Genomic DNA, 16,487 nt, shown 5'->3' on the forward strand with positions numbered 1-16,487 from the left:
GCCAATTCCCAGCCTGCTTCTGTGCCCCCAGGGCTGCCTGCGGCCGCACTCCCCCCGAAGCGGCCACAGCCCCACCGCAGGGGCTCACAACGGCAGCACCCGTGCGCACCCGGGCCGCAGAACCCCTCCGCACCTGCTCAAGCCCCAGGCAGGGCGGGGACGAGTTTCTCCCCGCCGCGCCCGGCTCCGAGCCCTGCGAAGTCTCCACACCTGTGCCACACATCCCCCACCCCCTCTCCTGACCCCGAGCCCAGCGGGGGCGCAGGGGGGGCGGTGCTCGCTCTGCCCCGGTGACGTCACACCTTTCCAGAAGATTCCCCCCCAGAGACCCTGCCGCTACCACCAGGCGGCTGACCAATGAGAGACCGACAAGGGGGCGGTGCTCGCTTGAACTGGCCAATGGAAGGCAGCAGTAGGAAGGTGGGGCTCACCGGGCGGGTCTCGCCTCCGCCCTCCCGCCTCGCCCCGCCTTCCCTTCAAAAATAGCCAGTGAGAGCGGAGAAATGCGGTGATGGACAGCCTGTTGGTCCAACGGGGCGGGGCGCGCGCGGGCGGGACTCCCCTGACGTGGCGGTCGCGGGGCGGGGGCGGCTGAGCAAACGCGCGGCGCCCCGGGACAGCGCGAGCGGTGAGTGCCGCGGGCGGCGGCCGCGGTTCTGCCCCATTAAGCCGCCCGACACATCTGCTGGTGACAGCGTGGCCCTGTGGGGCTGGGTCAGTCTGTCTGCCCCGTGGGGTGACAGGGTGTCAGTGTGGGGCGAGGGGGGGCTCAGTCCACCTGGTGACAGATTGTTATTGAGGGGCTGGGTCAGACCCCCTGCCCCGTGGCGTGACAGTGCGTCACTGGGAATCGGGGGGCGCAATCCCCCAGGCTCGTGTGGAACAGGGTGTGTCTGGGGGGCTGGGTCACACACCGTGCCCCTGTGGGGCTGGGGTGAGAGTGGCACTGCGGGGCTGGGGAGACGCAGTCCCCCTGCCTTGGGGAGTGACAGGTTGTCACTGTGGGTCTGGGTCAGACCTCCTGCCCGATGGGTTACATGGTGTCACTGTGGGGCTGCATAAGTCTGCCTGCTCCACGGAGTGATAGTGTTTCACTGTGGGACTCGGGGGGCTCTGAGGGTCTCAGTCCTCCTGACCTATGGGGTGACAGAGTGCCTCTGTGGGACTGGGTCTGTCCCTCTGCCCTGTGGGATGACAAGGTGTCACTGGGGGGCTGGAGGGGGTCCGTCTCCCTGCCTCCGTCTCCCTGCCTCATAGAACGACAGGCTGTGTTTGTGTTGCTGGGGAGGGCTCAATCTCTGGCTCATGGAGTTTCAAGGTCTCACTGTGGGGCTAGGGTGGCTCAATACCCCTGCCCCCGAGACAGGGTATCACTGTGCTGCTACGGGGGGGGCTCAGGTTCACCATCCTGCAGGGTGACAGGGAGTCGCTGTGGGGCTGTGTCACATCCCCCGCCCTGTTGAATGATGACAAGGTGTCACTGTACGGCTGTGGGAGCTTAATGTCCCTTCCCATGGGGTTACATTGCATCACTGTGGGACTGGGGAGGGTCTATCCCCCTGTCCTGTGCAGTGATGGGGTGTTGCCTTGGGGTTGGGGAGGGTCACTGCCCTGGGGAGTGGCTGTGAGGGTCTGGGGCAATGAGCGGGTCAACTCCCCTGCTGCATGGTGTGGGAGGGTGTCACTATGGGGCTAGGGTGGGAGGCTAGCCCCTGTACACACATGGGGTGGACAGACTGTTCTGATGAGGGGGTTATAACTCAGCCTTTCAAAGCATCCCTGTGGGGCTGGTAGGATCGGTTCCTCTTCCCTTGAGGTAACAGTGTTTTGCTGTGGGACTGAGAAAGGGAGATTACCTCATCTGCCCCTTCATGGGTTGGGAACAAAGACTAGAAACTAGCCCCATTGTCTGCACAAGGTCACAGGACTTTCCTATGGGGCTGAAGGCAGGGGAGGGAGGGACTGGCACCTCTGCACCCATGGGGTTGACAGGGTTTCCAGGTGGGATGCTGGGGCGGAGTTCACTACTCTGCCCTACCTAGTGATAGTGTATCTCCCTGGGTACAAAGGGGATGGGAGGAAGGGATTAATCCCTTTACCCCATAGCATTAACAGTGCATCCGAATGGGGCTAGAGGAAGAAGTTAAATCCTCCCTCCTTGGGGCTTTAGTACATCCATGTGGGGCTGGAGAGGATGATGAGGTGAAGGTTAATCCCTCTCACCTCTCATGCTGTTGGAGCTATGTGGTGTGACCAGGAAAGGGTTACCTCGCACCCCCCACAGCCCCCAACCCCTCTTAGGGGCACCAGTGTATCCCAGTGGGGTTGAACTAAGTAACGAAGAAATGGGGAATCCACCCCAGGTAACAGTAATGAGGTCGGAGGGGGCAGCAAGGAAAGGGTTAATCCTTGTCCCCAGTCGAGGTGACTATCCCCAAGGAGAGCTGTCGGTGAAGAAGGAAAGGGTTAACCACTTTCTCGTGGCAGACTGGATCCCAGTGGGGCTGAAGGGGTGGCAGGGGGTCTCTCCTGGTCACCTCTATGGGGCCGTGCACTAGGACATAGTGCAGGGCTGAACCGTGCCCTGGGCTGGTGGTAAGTCCTCCCCAAGCCCCTAAACGGATCGTCCCTGAAGTGCCCTGTCTTGTGGAGGAGTGGAGCTCTTAACCCCATCTCCACACAGGTCTCACCTCAGTGCGGGTAGGCAGGGGTCATGGGGTGGGGGATGCAATGAGGGAATTTAACCCCCATCCCCATGCCAGTGTGAGCACCCCAGTGCAGCTGGGAAGCGGAGACACTAAGGGGCTTTACCCTGTTACCACACCATTATGAGTACCTCAGGGGGGCTGGTAAGAGGAGATCTTGTGTGAAGAGTCAGAAAGGGGGACTTGACCTTGCCCTAATGTGGGAGGCAGACCCTCCCGCACAGTGCGGGAGGCAGAGTGTGAAAATGGGGGTCCCTATCAGGGGAGACGCTGAGGAAGGTCTTGACCCATCCCCACGCAGACTGGTGGTGGGGGCGTGCAGCAGAGCAGCGAGGGGAGGGTTAACCCTGTCCCCACGCAGGTGCCAGCACCCCGGTGGGGCTGTCGGTGGGGAGGGGGAGGCGGGCGGTGCGTGTGGGGGCCTGGGGAGGGGATGATTCATTGCGGGTAGTCATGACATTGCTGCCTGGTTGCTTGCGGCTGCCAGCCGGCACGGGCACGGGTGGCTCTGCCTGCTGCCCCAGCACTCCGAGATCGCAGCCGGCTCCCTGAGCGAACCCGGGATCCGCTGCCATGCCGGCCATCCTGCTCTTCTGGAGCCGCGCGGAGAGGTACGCACCCGCCCCGGCGCTCACGGCGGCACCCGCCCGGGCACCGGCTGGCCGGCGAGCCGTCGCACCCCCGGTCCTCAGGGATGCAGGGGGCTAGGGGGCTGGTACCTGCCGAGGGCTGGATGCGAGAGCTGCTCGGTGGTGTCCTGGTAGGGCTGCCTGGTTTCGGTGTGGGGCACCCGGAGAGGGGATGCTTTTCTGTGTGATGGTGACGAGCGACCGGGGGACGCAGTGGCAGCGGATTTCCTTGGAGTGCCTGAAGGTGACTTCTCAGAAGTAGTTGTTGTGCCACTGGGCTCAGAGGAGGCACCGTTCCCAATCACTGGTTGGGAGTGTGGTGGTTGGACCCCTTCTCCTGTCACCCAGTGAGAGGGATAGAGGGACTTCTGTGCTTCTGAGGGGGAAAGCCAGGGAAGTGCAAATTGGTTAACGTGACTTTCTTCCACATCGCTGCTGCCCTACTTTTCTCCCTCCCCAGTCTGCCTAGCAGGTGCACAGCCCCGGGCATCAGCAAAGTCGTTTCTGGGGACGCTGGGGTGCTGCTGGCTGTGCTCCACACTCCTCGGCAGGCGTTGTGCACGGGGTGGGGATGTGACGGTACTGGGGTGGCTGGATGCCATGCGGCAGTGGCAGGGAGGGGATGCTAGAGCTGATGGCAGAAGTGCCTTCATCCAACATCTTGGGGAGAAAGTGTCAAGAAACCAATTAAAAGGAAAATTACAGTTCAGCGAGCGACTCCCTTGAAGGGTCCCCTGCGTGTGGCTGGGAAACGCGCAAAGAACAGCAGCTCCCTGGAAGCTCCCGGGCAGCACTGCCTTGACATCCACTATCGGAGCTGTCCTGGAAGCAGGGGTCAGAGCCTGCCATAGCCATCAGGCTGGCAAGGAGCTACCTTTTCGGTGCTCCGGAGGAGCTGGAGCAGGAGGATGGCCACGGGAGCATCCCTTGGCGGCGGCGGCAGCAGCGGCATCCCCGGCACGAGCCGGCACCTTTGTCTCCGCCATCCTCCCGCCACCCTCCGGTGCCTCCCGGCCGGGCACGCAACAGCTGCCGGCGCCTGTGGCCAGCCGCGATGTTTAAAATAAAACTGGAGCCTTTAAAAGTGACGGCATGGACTCTGAATGTGTTCGTAAAGTTTCGGTAGGTGGGCATCTGCCTCTCAACCTCGCGTCCTCATCACACTATCGGTTCCCATCCGTGGCGTCCTGTGGTGACCTTTGTACCCTGAGCTGGGGGGGGAGGGGTGAAATCTCCTCAGGGCTGTTGCCAGGGTGGGTTTGTTCCCTTAGATGACTGCCGAGCGGGGGCATTATATCAAGGGATCGCTATTCAGCTGGCGCGCTCATCCAGCAGTTGCAAGGGCTGATGTCATGTGCAGGACCAGAACAAAGATTCAGTCTTTTCTTTCTGTGGTTGCAAGGAGCGGATGGAGGCTGGGCTGGCTCGGTGTGGGCAGGGAGAGTCTGTGGCCTTCTCCAAGGCTGGGTGGTCTTGACTTGTCTGAAAGTGCCCAGACTGGGAGGGCAACAGAGGTCTGGCTTTGCTCGCCAGAAACCTGCCATGTGGCGCCTTCCCACAGCCCCCCCACCGCTCCCGAGGGGGTTAAATGGGAAGGCAAGGAGAGGATGACTGAGCAGAAGCGGAGAGGAGTAATGGGAGAGAAGCAAAGGCAAGTCGCAGCTGATCCCCGGGAGGTAGGAGGGAAGGAGGGAGGCTCAGCAGGGACAGAGTCGTGTTTTAGAATCATCAGTGTGCATTGTGAGCGTCGCCTCCACAGCGTGCTGTAGCCCACCGGGTCATCACCCTCGCTGGCAAGGTAAACCGCGGCATGGCGTGGGGGTCCATTTTGCTGCCGAAATCACCCCCTCCCTGATCTCGGCTGCACAAAGGGGTCCCTGGCTAGGAGAGCATCCCAGGCAGGCATCCCCACCCCGGGCCAAAGACCCTTGGTGGGCAAGAGTAGATCTTGTAGAGGGTGACCGTGATCTGCCAGGTGAGAAATGTTTCTGTGGGGATCGTGGAAGCCATGGGAAGTGCTGTGAGGTTTTGTCTGGGAGAAGGGGTCAGTGTGGTACAGTCAGATTGGGCTCTGTGGGGTCAGAGCTGGGTACTGTGGTCCCTGGGAGCAAAATCAAAGGTTTGTCACCTCTGTCTCAAGCTGGCATGCAACAGGATTGTCTTGCTCTTGCTGTGGGAGGGTGGATTGGCATCATTCATACAGGCCAAATTCTGGTACAGGTCTTGGTGCTGATTGCAAAATGCCCCCACCCCTCACTGGAGGCTGTCCTGGGGAAGAGGGGAGGCATTGGTATTGGCAGGTTACCTCTAGGCACTCTAACCTGTTGCTTACCCCAGGGTCTGCAGCAGCCCTCTGGCCCCACAGGGAGGGCAGACAGGGAGGCAGGCAGGGGGCAGAGCAGCCCCCAGTGCCTGCGTGGGCTGGGTGCTGGTGGCAGCTCTGCGCGCAGGAGCTGTTACAAAATGTGCTGGCATCCAGGAGCTGCCGCAAGAGACGCTGCTGGATGCTCTTTACGCCCCCGGAGACCTTCTCCCACCTCTTCTGTGCCCCCACGTGGTACTGCATGCATCTGTCGGTGCCCCCATCTCCCCTCATGTCCTGAAGGTCTGTGCCTTGGCTACCTTACCTCCCCTCCTGAGCTCCCCTCCCCACCTCCAGGAATGTACCTGCTTTGTGGCTGGGGCAAAAAGGGGCAGAAGCTGGTGGTTTGGGTCAAGGTGACTAAGTATGGGAGCTATTTCCAAGCCCCTGAAGCAGCTCCACATGTGTAGAGGGATTAGTCTGAGACAAGACCCAAGGCAAACCTTGGATGCTTGGGAGGGATGCTAGGGGCTAAGTGCAGCATTGTGGACATGCACCCTGGTGGGGGCCAGACACCCTGATCTGAGCCTTTGTGATTCGAGGGTTTCTCTGGGGCCTCCTCTTGGAGCTTGTGGGTAGAGTTGGAATGGGAAAGACTATCTGGTGACTTGTATGATAGTGAAGGAGAGGGCCAAAGCTCACACCCCATGCAGAAATCTGTCTGCTGGTGAGGCACAATGGGCACAAGAGTGCTTGGCGCAAAGATGGGATGAAATGTGGACTGGAGCAGGGAGCAGGACATTGGCAGGAGGGCTTTAGCAGAGATCAGCAAGTCCTCTGGGGCAGCACTTGGGGAAGAGCAGGGGCAGCAGCAAGCACTGAGCTGTGTTGAATGAGGTGAGCGGGATAGGCCAGTCTTGAGGGGTCAGGAGTTTGCTGCTGGGTAGCTGAAGGTTGAGGAACACCAGTTGATTAGGTGGTGTTGGATGATGGGTTGGACACGATGATCTTGAAGGTCTCTTCCAACCTGGTCTGGTCTATTCTATTCTATTCTATTCTAACAGTGGGAAGTGTTCTTGGAGGAGGACGGGGCTTGCTCAGCCTCCCCCCAGACGAGCTGACCTCCCCTCTCCTCTGGCTGCTCCCTGGGTCCGGTAGCGTGACTGGGGGGTGGTTTAGGGCCATCAAGTTTTCCATGGCTTCTAAGGCACGGCCCTGGCCTCGGCCCCCGCACAAGTGAGTTTCTCGTTTCTGGCTTGCTGCAAGGTGCAACTGGGGGTTGTCAGGGAGTGCAAGTCAGGCTAGAAAGCACTTTTTTCCTTTTAAAACAAAAAATAAAAAAGCCCTCCCACCGTCACAAGATGTTTCTGTCTAACAGCTTCGTTCTCTGTTCGCTAAATAACAAATTATGGCTCTGACAGCCGGAGGCACTTATCTCCAGCTGAATGCCAATTGCTTTCAGGAGCAAAATGTTGCAAGTTCCTTTGAGGTGAAGGCGGCAGCATAGGTCCCTGCCGCTGCTTTCAGCCTCCGAAGATCTGCTGTCACCACCCCGACTCGGGTCCCAGGTCCCCAGCTGGGAGAGAACCAGGGGGATGGACAGACGTAGGCCAGTGGCTACATTTAGACATAGCTCAGCCCTCCTGGCTCAGCGGGTGGTAACACGGGACCGAGACGTGGTCCTGGCCTGACGTTAGCTGTGGCGTAGACCCTATAATAACGGCGTGCCCTGCTCGGGTTCTTCCTCTCCCCAACCGCCTCAGAGATGAGTCCCCCTGTCCCCGCCGTGGGGCTTGAAGGTGTAAAACCGGAGCCGGGCAACATCCTGGCGCCGGGGCTCTGACCTCCGGTGGGAAGCGTGGACTTGCGGTGGCTGCGGTGCTGCTGGCCGGTGGGACGCGGGGAAGGTCGTCTGCGTGATAAGTGCGTGCGGGTCCCGCCCCTGGCCGCCCCGGTGCAGCATTCATCTCACAGAGCTGTCTTTGCTTTCAGGAATAAGTACTCGCCTCCCGGCAGCGTCGCCGTCATGGGGAAGGACTACTACAAGATTTTGGGCATCCAGACTGGTGCCAATGAGGATGAAATCAAGAAAGCCTATCGGAAAATGGCCCTGAAGTATCACCCTGACAAGAACAAAGATCCCAACGCTGAGGAGAAGTTCAAGGAAATTGCAGAGGCTTATGATGTTCTGAGTGACCCCAAGAAGCGAGCTGTTTATGACCAGTATGGGGAGGAAGGTAAGGGGGTGAGCACTGCCTGCCTGGAGGCAGAGCTGTGGGGTCCCAATCAGTTTTTATAGACAAGGAAATGTTTTCACGTGGAGGTGTTCCTGTGGTTCATACCTGTCCCCAAACAGGGCTGGTAGCCACAGAAATGGGGAGATAGAGGCTTTGTGGGTGCCAGAAATCACCTCTCATTCCACTCCTTCCTGGGCTGCCCTGCTTTTCCAACCCCCAGTCCCGGGATGGCTGATCGCTCCCTGCCCACTGGGCAATCAGCTGAGACAATAGCAGTGGAAGGAGCTCACCTCCTGGGCTGTATCTGAGTACTTCATTAACAATCTTTTAACTGACCTAAATATCTTAGTAGAGAAGTTCTGCTTTTGCCTTCTGCCTGTGGGCACTGGTCCCACTGTCCTCCCCGGTACAGGCTGACCTACAGGATTCAAGGCTTTTCCCAATTTAAGTAATAGGTCCTTGTTTTGAAACCAAGTGGCTGCTGTTGTCTGGTGGTTGGCACGGAGGAGGAGGAGGAGAGCCACTCCACCACAGGCGGCCTTATTAGTCGAAGATGGAAGAGCACAACCCCATTCGAGGAGAGCACTGAATAGCATCTGCATTAATCAGCTCAGGACACGGGTGTTTAAAGTGCAGAAGGTCTGGCAGGAACAGGCTCTGGGCGGAAGAGGCAGCCCCTCTCCAGGGGCCAGTGGGCAGGGACATCCCCTAATGAGCCACCAGGAGAATTAACCAGTGGTGGGTTAATTCTCTACCTGTTAGTTCTGTCAGGGCTATGATGGATGCACCAGGCACAGTGATTTGCCACCCTGTGAAATAAGAGGAGACTGTTTCAAGTGGGAAGCCAGCCTTTCCCCAGAGGTGATGCCAAAATTGGACCCCACTTGGGCTGGCGTCAAAATTGGACCCTGCTCAGGCTGGCGTCACAGGATTAAAGGTGAAACCTTCTGTCTGTACAGTCTGTTAGGAACAACCTCCTGGCTGAACAGTCTGTTAGGGACAGAGGCTCACAGGGAGGGAGGGGCATGTTACCCCCTTAACTCATTGAGGCCCAACATGTTTTTTTGTTTCTCATCAAAATGCCATGTTTCAGCTGAAGAGGATGCTGCGCCATGCTTTTCCCAGAAAGGTTGGACTGCATGGTCCTTGAGGTCCCTTCCAACTTGATACTCTCTGATTCTATGACTTCTGGAGCAAAATGTTGTGGTGATTGGCATTTTGAGGGGCTTCTGGGTCCCACACACTGCAGGGCACAATGTAAAGCAAAAGTTTCTTGACTCACCCAGAAAATTAACTTACTCAGAAAATATCCCCAAACTTGCCCAGTCTGTTTGTCACCCTCTTATTTTTCTGTGCTTGTCCCCCTCCTATCACTTGCTGGGGGGAGCTGGCATGAGGGACAGCCTGTCAGAAATAGCCCTTCACTGTCACCGGTGTGCTCTGAAAATAGTTCTTGAGCTAGGCTTGGCTTAACCCTTCCCAACCCTCCTGGTCAAATATAGCTTTGCAGAGTGTGTTTGACCTCCTGGGGGGCATTTGTCACGTGCCTTGGCCTCATGGAACTTTGGAGGTGTTGCAGTGACATTAGTTTCAGCCTGGGACCTGGCAGGGTAGTTTCCCATGGGAATGGTTGCCAAAACATAGAAGCCTTGAGCTCACCTGGCATTTTGTACAGTCTGTATGCAGGAAGCTGTGTTCCAACCTGGAGGTCCGCTGACCTCCACCTACTCTGCCATGCAGTCGTGGTCACTTCCTGAGCTCAAAGCCTGTTCTTACCTGCAGGATGTGACACTGTTGGACTGTGGTCACTGATGCAGCCCAAGAGACTTGGCTATTTGGGCAGAGTGGACCCTTCCCATGGGGAAAAATGGAAATGCACTGGAAATGTTCCAAATGAAAAGGCCTTGATCTGGGTGGAGTGAACCAAAGAAGCACTTCAGGAGGGAAAGGACAAAACCTGGTCATGTGTTGAACTTGCTGAGTGTTGTGGGTAGAGGTGGTGCCTTCCTGGCCCACGATCTCCACAGGTGGCTAGGCTGGAGAAGGTGACCTGCACCCCCAGGAGCTGCTGGAAGGGCTGCCTGGAGCCAGTCCCATCTAGAAGTTGTGTCCCCAGCGTGGTGTCTGCCAGCAGGGAGCGTTCATGTTTCCTCTTCCCTCTTTCTCTTCCAGGTCTCAAAACCGGAGGTGGCTCTTCAGGTGGCTCAGGGAACACTTTCCACTACACCTTCCATGGAGACCCCCATGCCACATTTGCATCCTTCTTTGGAGGCTCCAACCCTTTTGACATCTTCTTCTCTACCAGCCGCTCCCGCATGTTCAATGGTTTTGACCAAGAGGATGCAGATACCAATGACGACGACGACCCTTTCAGTGCCTTCAGCCGGTTCGGCTTCAGTGGCATTAACGGCATTCACCGGAGGCACCAAGAGTCCCTGCACACACGGAGGAAGATTCAAGATCCACCCATCATCCATGAGCTCAAAGTGTCCCTGGAAGAGATCTACCATGGCTCCACCAAGAGGATGAAGATCACGCGCAGAAGGCTCAACGCTGATGGCCGGACCACGCGGACTGAGGACAAGATCCTAAACATTGTCATCAAACGGGGCTGGAAGGAGGGAACCAAAATCACATTCCCTAAAGAAGGGGACGCCACTCCAGACAACATCCCTGCTGACATCGTCTTCATCCTCAAGGACAAGCCTCACTCGCATTTCAAGAGGGATGGGACGAATGTGATCTACACAGCAAACATCAGTCTTAAAGAGGTGGGTATGAGGGGCAAATCTCACGGGGCGGGGGGAAGGCGGCACCGACTTGCAGCACAGGGGGCCAAGACAGGAGCCAGTCCTTCTCTGGCGTGGATGAGGAAGGACCAGGTGGGTTGCAAAAGACAGGAGCAAAGACCTCTTCAGAGAGGAGCTGCAAAGGCCAACTCATGCTCAGTTTGGAGGTACTCAACCGCCATGCCAGGTGTAGGATGCAGGTGTTGTGGTCCCTGCCGAACGCACTTCGCTTCTTGAGCCAGTACAGGTGGTATTTACCCATTTTCTCCCTTCCCCATGTGTCTTGTCCTTCTGTTTTAGCACAGGGTATTTACAAGTGGAAGAGAGCTCAGATTCTCCATAGCAATAGCTGTGGGTGCTTCCCAACACGACCAGAGAGCAGGGTCAGGTGGAGAAAGGAGGTACCTTGCCCACCCTGAGCAATGCTTTAGCTGTCTTCCTGGGTTCTGGCTTTCCTAGGTAGAGGTTCTTTATCTAGGAATGAAGAGCCAAATAAAAGAAATATTCAGGCAGTGAGCAAAACCCAGCACAGGGCATGCCAGTCCTGGAGGTCACAGCAGGGCTGGAAGCATCAGATCCAGCCAGCCACATAAAGGTGGGAGAGGAGGAAGAGATCACCCCAGTACAAGACATGCCATTGGCTGCTGCTGCTGCTGCTGCTATGTAGCTACCTTTTAACAAATCCCAGCTGCATTTAACGTTGATGTTTTTGGCAGCTGCCATTTGCTGTTCCTTTCAAGCTGTATAGGCTGCCTGTCTTCTTAATGAGCTGATTTTCTCTTTTTTTTTTTCCTGAAGACAGATTTATGTTCCCAAATGCATTTAATAGAGATAAGCTCAATGGGCCAGGCCTGAGGCATGGAAACGTGAGCTAGTCTGCCAGTGGGCTGGAAGAGCTTTGTGGTGGCTCTGCATCCCAGATTGGGCTGTGAGTGGGTGTCCTGGGGAAAAGGGGCAGCCACATGGATCAGGGAGAGCTGGGTGCTCCTGGAGCAAACTCAAATCAACCTGCAGACTTAGGAGTTTAGTTTCCAGTGCAGTGCAAAGTGCAGAGGTTTATTCCTGTGGTGGCTCACTCCCCTGGCCACTCCAGAAATACTTGGGAGAGACTGCTGTATTTTTGGAGCCATGCCTGCCATATCTCACATGTTTCCTTCTGTGCGTTTCCCTATCGGTAAAATTAATCCCAGGCCGGCTGTGCTGGTGTCCAGACCATGTTAGCCCAGGTCCATGCACTGCTCAGGCTTAAGGGACTCTTTGCCTGGAGCTGCCCTTTGGGTAGCAAGTGGAAAGTCCTGCTCCAGCACCAGGTGCTGTGCAGCAGAAGTGCTGGTGCTGGGTACCTGAGATCTCTGTGAACAATGTATGCTGGCATTTGCTTTGCACCCTGCAGTTACAAAGTGGAAAACTGCTGGGCCAGGCAAATGCCTCATCTCTGAGCTGGAATTTTTGGTCTCTGTCCTCCTTCATGGCAAACCCAACGTGCCGGGCATCCTTGGGGAACTGCTGGCCTGGCTGCCACCCCCAGCCTGCTGCTTGCCAGGGCAAGGTGATACTCTGCTGCTTTTATCTTTCACTAAAAGAAGTACCTTAATTGCTCTAGACCATGAGTAGATGCCAGGAGGTCCCCAGCTCCACAGGCCCTCACCTCAGTATGTGATGAAGTACAACCTTTTCATCATGTGAGTCTAAAGCCATAGTCTCAAGCACTCACCTTGTGCCCTTCCTTCTGGTAAATCTGCATTTCTTTAGCCTGAACATCCATCTCTGCCAGTGCCAGGAGAAGAGCACAGTACAGTGCCAACAGGCACACTCACAGGCATGCTGGAGACTGCTCACCAAGCACCCTGCTGCCATGTGGAGCAATCCACCTGGTGCTTGGGCAGGAGAGCATTGTCCTCATCCATCCCACAGACCCCTACAGAAGGCAATCCAGGGAGGTGATACTCTCCTGACTCTCATGTCCCAGCCCTGCTGGATGCCATGCCCTCCTGTCTGGGGTGGCATGAGTTGGCTGCCACCAAGGCTGCCACAGAAGCCAGAGTTTTACAAGGGCTTCCTCAGGGAATCGTGGGCTGTGGTGAAGTGTCCCTTGCTAAAATTGCAGGCACACATCACAGTAGCAGGCTGGGACAGGACAGTTTGACACTGCTGCTCCGCAGCTGCCTCCCCTGGCAGGCAGATCTTCAGGCAGGTGCTGCAGGCAGGGCCTTGCACCTGCCTGGCTGCCTACCTAAATGCCTGGCCTCAGCAGCCACCTGCTTTGCATCCTTCACCTGGCATCACCTTGCTCGGAGCCTCCACGCATCAGCACCCAGCCAAGATGCGACTTGGTAGCACTGTCCCTGCTGGCGGCTCCACTGCAAGCGGAGGAGGACCTAACGCTGACCTAGATAGAGCTCTGCTCTCACAGCACAGCACTCAGCTATCAAACCCAGGGTGATTTCATGCCTAGGGATAAACCAAGCCTCTTTCTAGGAAGTGGGGCAGCTCCCACAGTTACCGGTGTTACTTCAGCAACTGGTTCTCCAAATGCCAGTGAAGCTGAGCTGGAAGAATGATGAACAGGGGCACACGGTGGAGGAGCAGGCACCTTGGATTCTTGTGTCTTGGCTCTAGGTGGGAAAGCACTCACACCTGTGTGCATCCCTCTGCTTGGCCTCTCCATGTGCTCCCATAGCAGGTTCTTACTCTCCTTACCATTTTGTGGCCAAGGCATTGAGCACCAGTGAGCAGGAAAGCTCTGGAATCCTTGGGTGAGGATGGGGCAAAAATGCATTGATAGGGGGACATCATCCTTCTATTTCCCTCTAGCCAGCTAGAGATCCAGCCAAGCACCCACTGCTTGCACAGAGCTGGCAATGGGCATCCTCCTGCATCCAGAGATGCTCATCCCTGAAGGGCATCCGGATGAGCTGTGCAAGCAGAGGGCTCTGTCTTTCCTCTTCTCTGGTGACTGCAACCAGAGTCCCCCAGATGGATTTGGCACAGGTCCCTCCATGCTCACCCTGGTGCAAAGTCCTGGCTTAGCCACAGAGGCTGCAGCCACCAGCCTTGAGCCAGTGGCCAAGATGTAAAGGTCTTGTTCTCCTGGTGCCTGTTGCTGCTCTGTCACTGAACGCTCTTCCTGGTGAGGGACTGAATGCAGAACATCCTCCCCATCTACTGAGAAACAGCAATTGCATCCTCCACCCCTCCCCCAGGCAAGATGGTTTTGGGAGGGCTGAGACACCCAGAATCTGACTTGCAGGAGCAAACCCTCACCAGCTTCCAACCTGGAAGCCTAAGGCTGTACCCTGGTAGACCTCCCTCCCCCTCTTCCAGAAGCATCGCTCCGCAGTTCTCTCCCTCAGCTCTTGCAGAAAGCCTGGAGACGCTCCTGCCCACGTGTATGCCAGAGCTGTCTGAGTTATTTAAGGACACAAGGATTTTCTTGCTGCATTCCCATGTCACGTGGCTGGCTAATGCAGGCTGGTTTGCGGCTGCCGCGGCACCCACCACCCTGGCTGCTGCTGGGGCTGGGGTATAACCAGATGGCACCCACAGAGCTGGTTCTTGGCTTTGCAGCGGGGGCTGGTGGCAGGGACCAGTCCCTCCAGGACTCCAGCTTCTAGAAAAGCTCAGTGCTGTGCTGTGGCTGCACCACCATCCCTTGCTGACATAGTCTTTTGGGGCTGCTGTTGGTGGGGGACAGGACGCAGCCTGTGCTATAGATAACCCCCAGTGCCAAGCAGAGCTGCTGGCTCTAGAGGGTGACAGCTGATGAGCCATGGAGGCATCCAATGATCTCAGCTGGATTTTTGGCTGCCCGAGGCTGGGAAGGGGCTAAATTTAGCCTGTCTTGTTGCTGTGAGCAGCCAGGTGCTTGCTGGTGGTGCCTCCTGGAGAGCCCAGGAGGTGGGGAGGGGGCTCCTTTTGCCCATGAGGTTTGGACAGCCCTCTCCTAGGACCTCCTTGCTGGGGCACCCCTCCCCTGCACCCTCTCCTGCAGCCCAGCTGCCAAGGGCTAGACTGGCCTGGCACCAGTAGAGACTCAGGCTATACTGGTGAGGATCAACCAATGCTCTTGGGCATCATCCAAAGGGAGTTGGGTGGTTAAAGCTGGGGAGCAGCTGGTGGGGGCACAAGGTGTGGCTGTTGGCATGGTTTGGGGTGTCAGACCCCTCTGACAGTGTGTCCCTTCTTCTCTCACCAGGCCTTGTGCGGCTGCACCGTGAACATTCCCACCATCGACGGGCGGGTGATCCCCCTTCCCTGCAGCGACATCATCAAGCCAGGAACAGTGAAGAGACTTCGTGGGGAGGGTCTGCCCTTCCCAAAGGCCCCCTTCCAGCGAGGAGACTTGATTGTGGAGTTCAAAATCCGCTTCCCTGACAGGATCGCTCCCCAGACAAGACTGATCCTCAAGCAGCACCTCCCATGTTCCTAGAGCCTGGGAACACTCCTTCAAGCAGCAATACTCTAAACGCATGTGCCACCGCACCTTGACCCGCCTGGAGCAGAGGTGCCACAGCACTTTTAAATGCAAAAAAAGCTCCAACATTCACACCACTTCCCTTCACCCAAACAAACACCCAACCCACCTCCTGCCCATCCCTCCCCCGGCATCCTTCTCTCCCCACATCCATCGCTCTTGGCCTGTTTTCTACTCTAGCAGCAGAGAGGCTCCTGCCCATCACGGCTCTCTTGGCTGCCAAACTTGTAGTTTTTTCCCCAGAGGTCCAGCTTTTCCACCTCTCACACGTGAGCAGTGTGGGCCCTTTGCCCAGGGAGATGCACCACAGTGTGGGTTTTTTTACGTCACCTGCTTCTCAGGCCATTTCTCTCACAAGAGGCTGGGCCTGCTGGGGTCTGGCAGTGTAAATAGGACTCCGCGGGATCTGGCACCCCCAGTGTTGATTTTTCACTTCCCCACTTTGATACTTGCTGCTGTTTGGGGTCCCGGCTGTACCACAGCGCTGATCGCTCCTGCCTGTGGTTAGCCCCCCTGTAGCTGGACTGTTTCTCACCTGGGACCACGGTACCGAGTCCGGCCATGGTCCACTCTCCTGTGCCAAGCTTACAACCGAGCCTCGGCTGTGCCAAGAGACAGAGCACGTGGGGACGGTCCCATCCAGCTTCCTGCCTCTGCCCAGGGCTGTCCCCTGTGCCTGTGGGCGGCGCCTGCCTGCAGCCGCTGCCCACAGGGATGGGGGGAAAGCCCGGGGTGGAGCTTCCTTGTTCAGATGTGTTGAGTTTGCATTGCTGCTTTCTTTTTCAATACGTATATATAGAGCTCGTTAGATAACTCTGTAAGGGTTTTTCCCTCTGCCCGTTTCGGGATAACTGGCGTGTTGCACCTTGACTTTTCTATTGGGGATGGTTCAGTCACATGAACATCAAACCCCTGTGATAGGGGGTGTGTAGCACAAGTCTGGGTGCAAGCGCAGAGCCAAACGTGAGCAGAGCTGTGGGTTTCACTAGCATTTGAGGTCAGCCTTCGGGATTTAATAAGAAGACAGGTGTGTGTGTGTGTGTGTATATATTTTTCTACAGGGACAATTAATTCAGGAGGTATTTCTGGCCATCAGGGTGGAGCTGGGAGGCACCAGAGGCAATCTACTTGGTGGCTTCATTTTCAAATGCTGTATTTTTTTAAAACCTTCGGAATTTCCATCGGAAGAATTTTTATATTTCCTAACTTTCTCAGCCCACCCTGCCTCGTGAGAGTTCTTTTTAAATCAGAAAGGCTCCTACGGAGCAGGAGGCGCGTTTGACCTGGCTTTGCACAGCTCTGCCACCACGGCACCCCTCAGAAAAACCTCTGCCAAGATACTCCCCCCGCT

General features: G+C 56.8%; 1 protein-coding gene across 3 annotated transcripts; it reads left to right on the forward strand.

The window, feature by feature from the left end:
* The first annotated feature begins 592 nt into the window (after positions 1 to 592).
* On the forward strand, positions 593 to 16,487 carry DNAJB5 (DnaJ heat shock protein family (Hsp40) member B5). 3 transcript variants are annotated; one of them, XM_054178143.1, is made up of 4 exons: positions 593 to 628; positions 7,629 to 7,873; positions 10,046 to 10,644; positions 14,858 to 16,487. In XM_054178143.1, the coding sequence occupies exons 2-4, from the start codon at positions 7,663 to 7,665 to the stop codon at positions 15,089 to 15,091; spliced, it is 1,044 nt and encodes a 347-aa protein (XP_054034118.1). In that variant the 5' UTR covers positions 593 to 628; positions 7,629 to 7,662; the 3' UTR covers positions 15,092 to 16,487. The 3 variants fall into 3 exon arrangements, with proteins under 3 accessions (XP_054034118.1, XP_054034116.1, XP_054034117.1); XM_054178141.1 differs by lacking the exon at positions 593 to 628 and adding an exon at positions 3,175 to 3,316; XM_054178142.1 differs by lacking the exon at positions 593 to 628 and adding an exon at positions 7,320 to 7,559.

This window comes from Dryobates pubescens, chromosome Z (genome assembly GCF_014839835.1).
Source record: "Dryobates pubescens isolate bDryPub1 chromosome Z, bDryPub1.pri, whole genome shotgun sequence".
NCBI lineage: Eukaryota > Metazoa > Chordata > Aves > Piciformes > Picidae > Dryobates > Dryobates pubescens.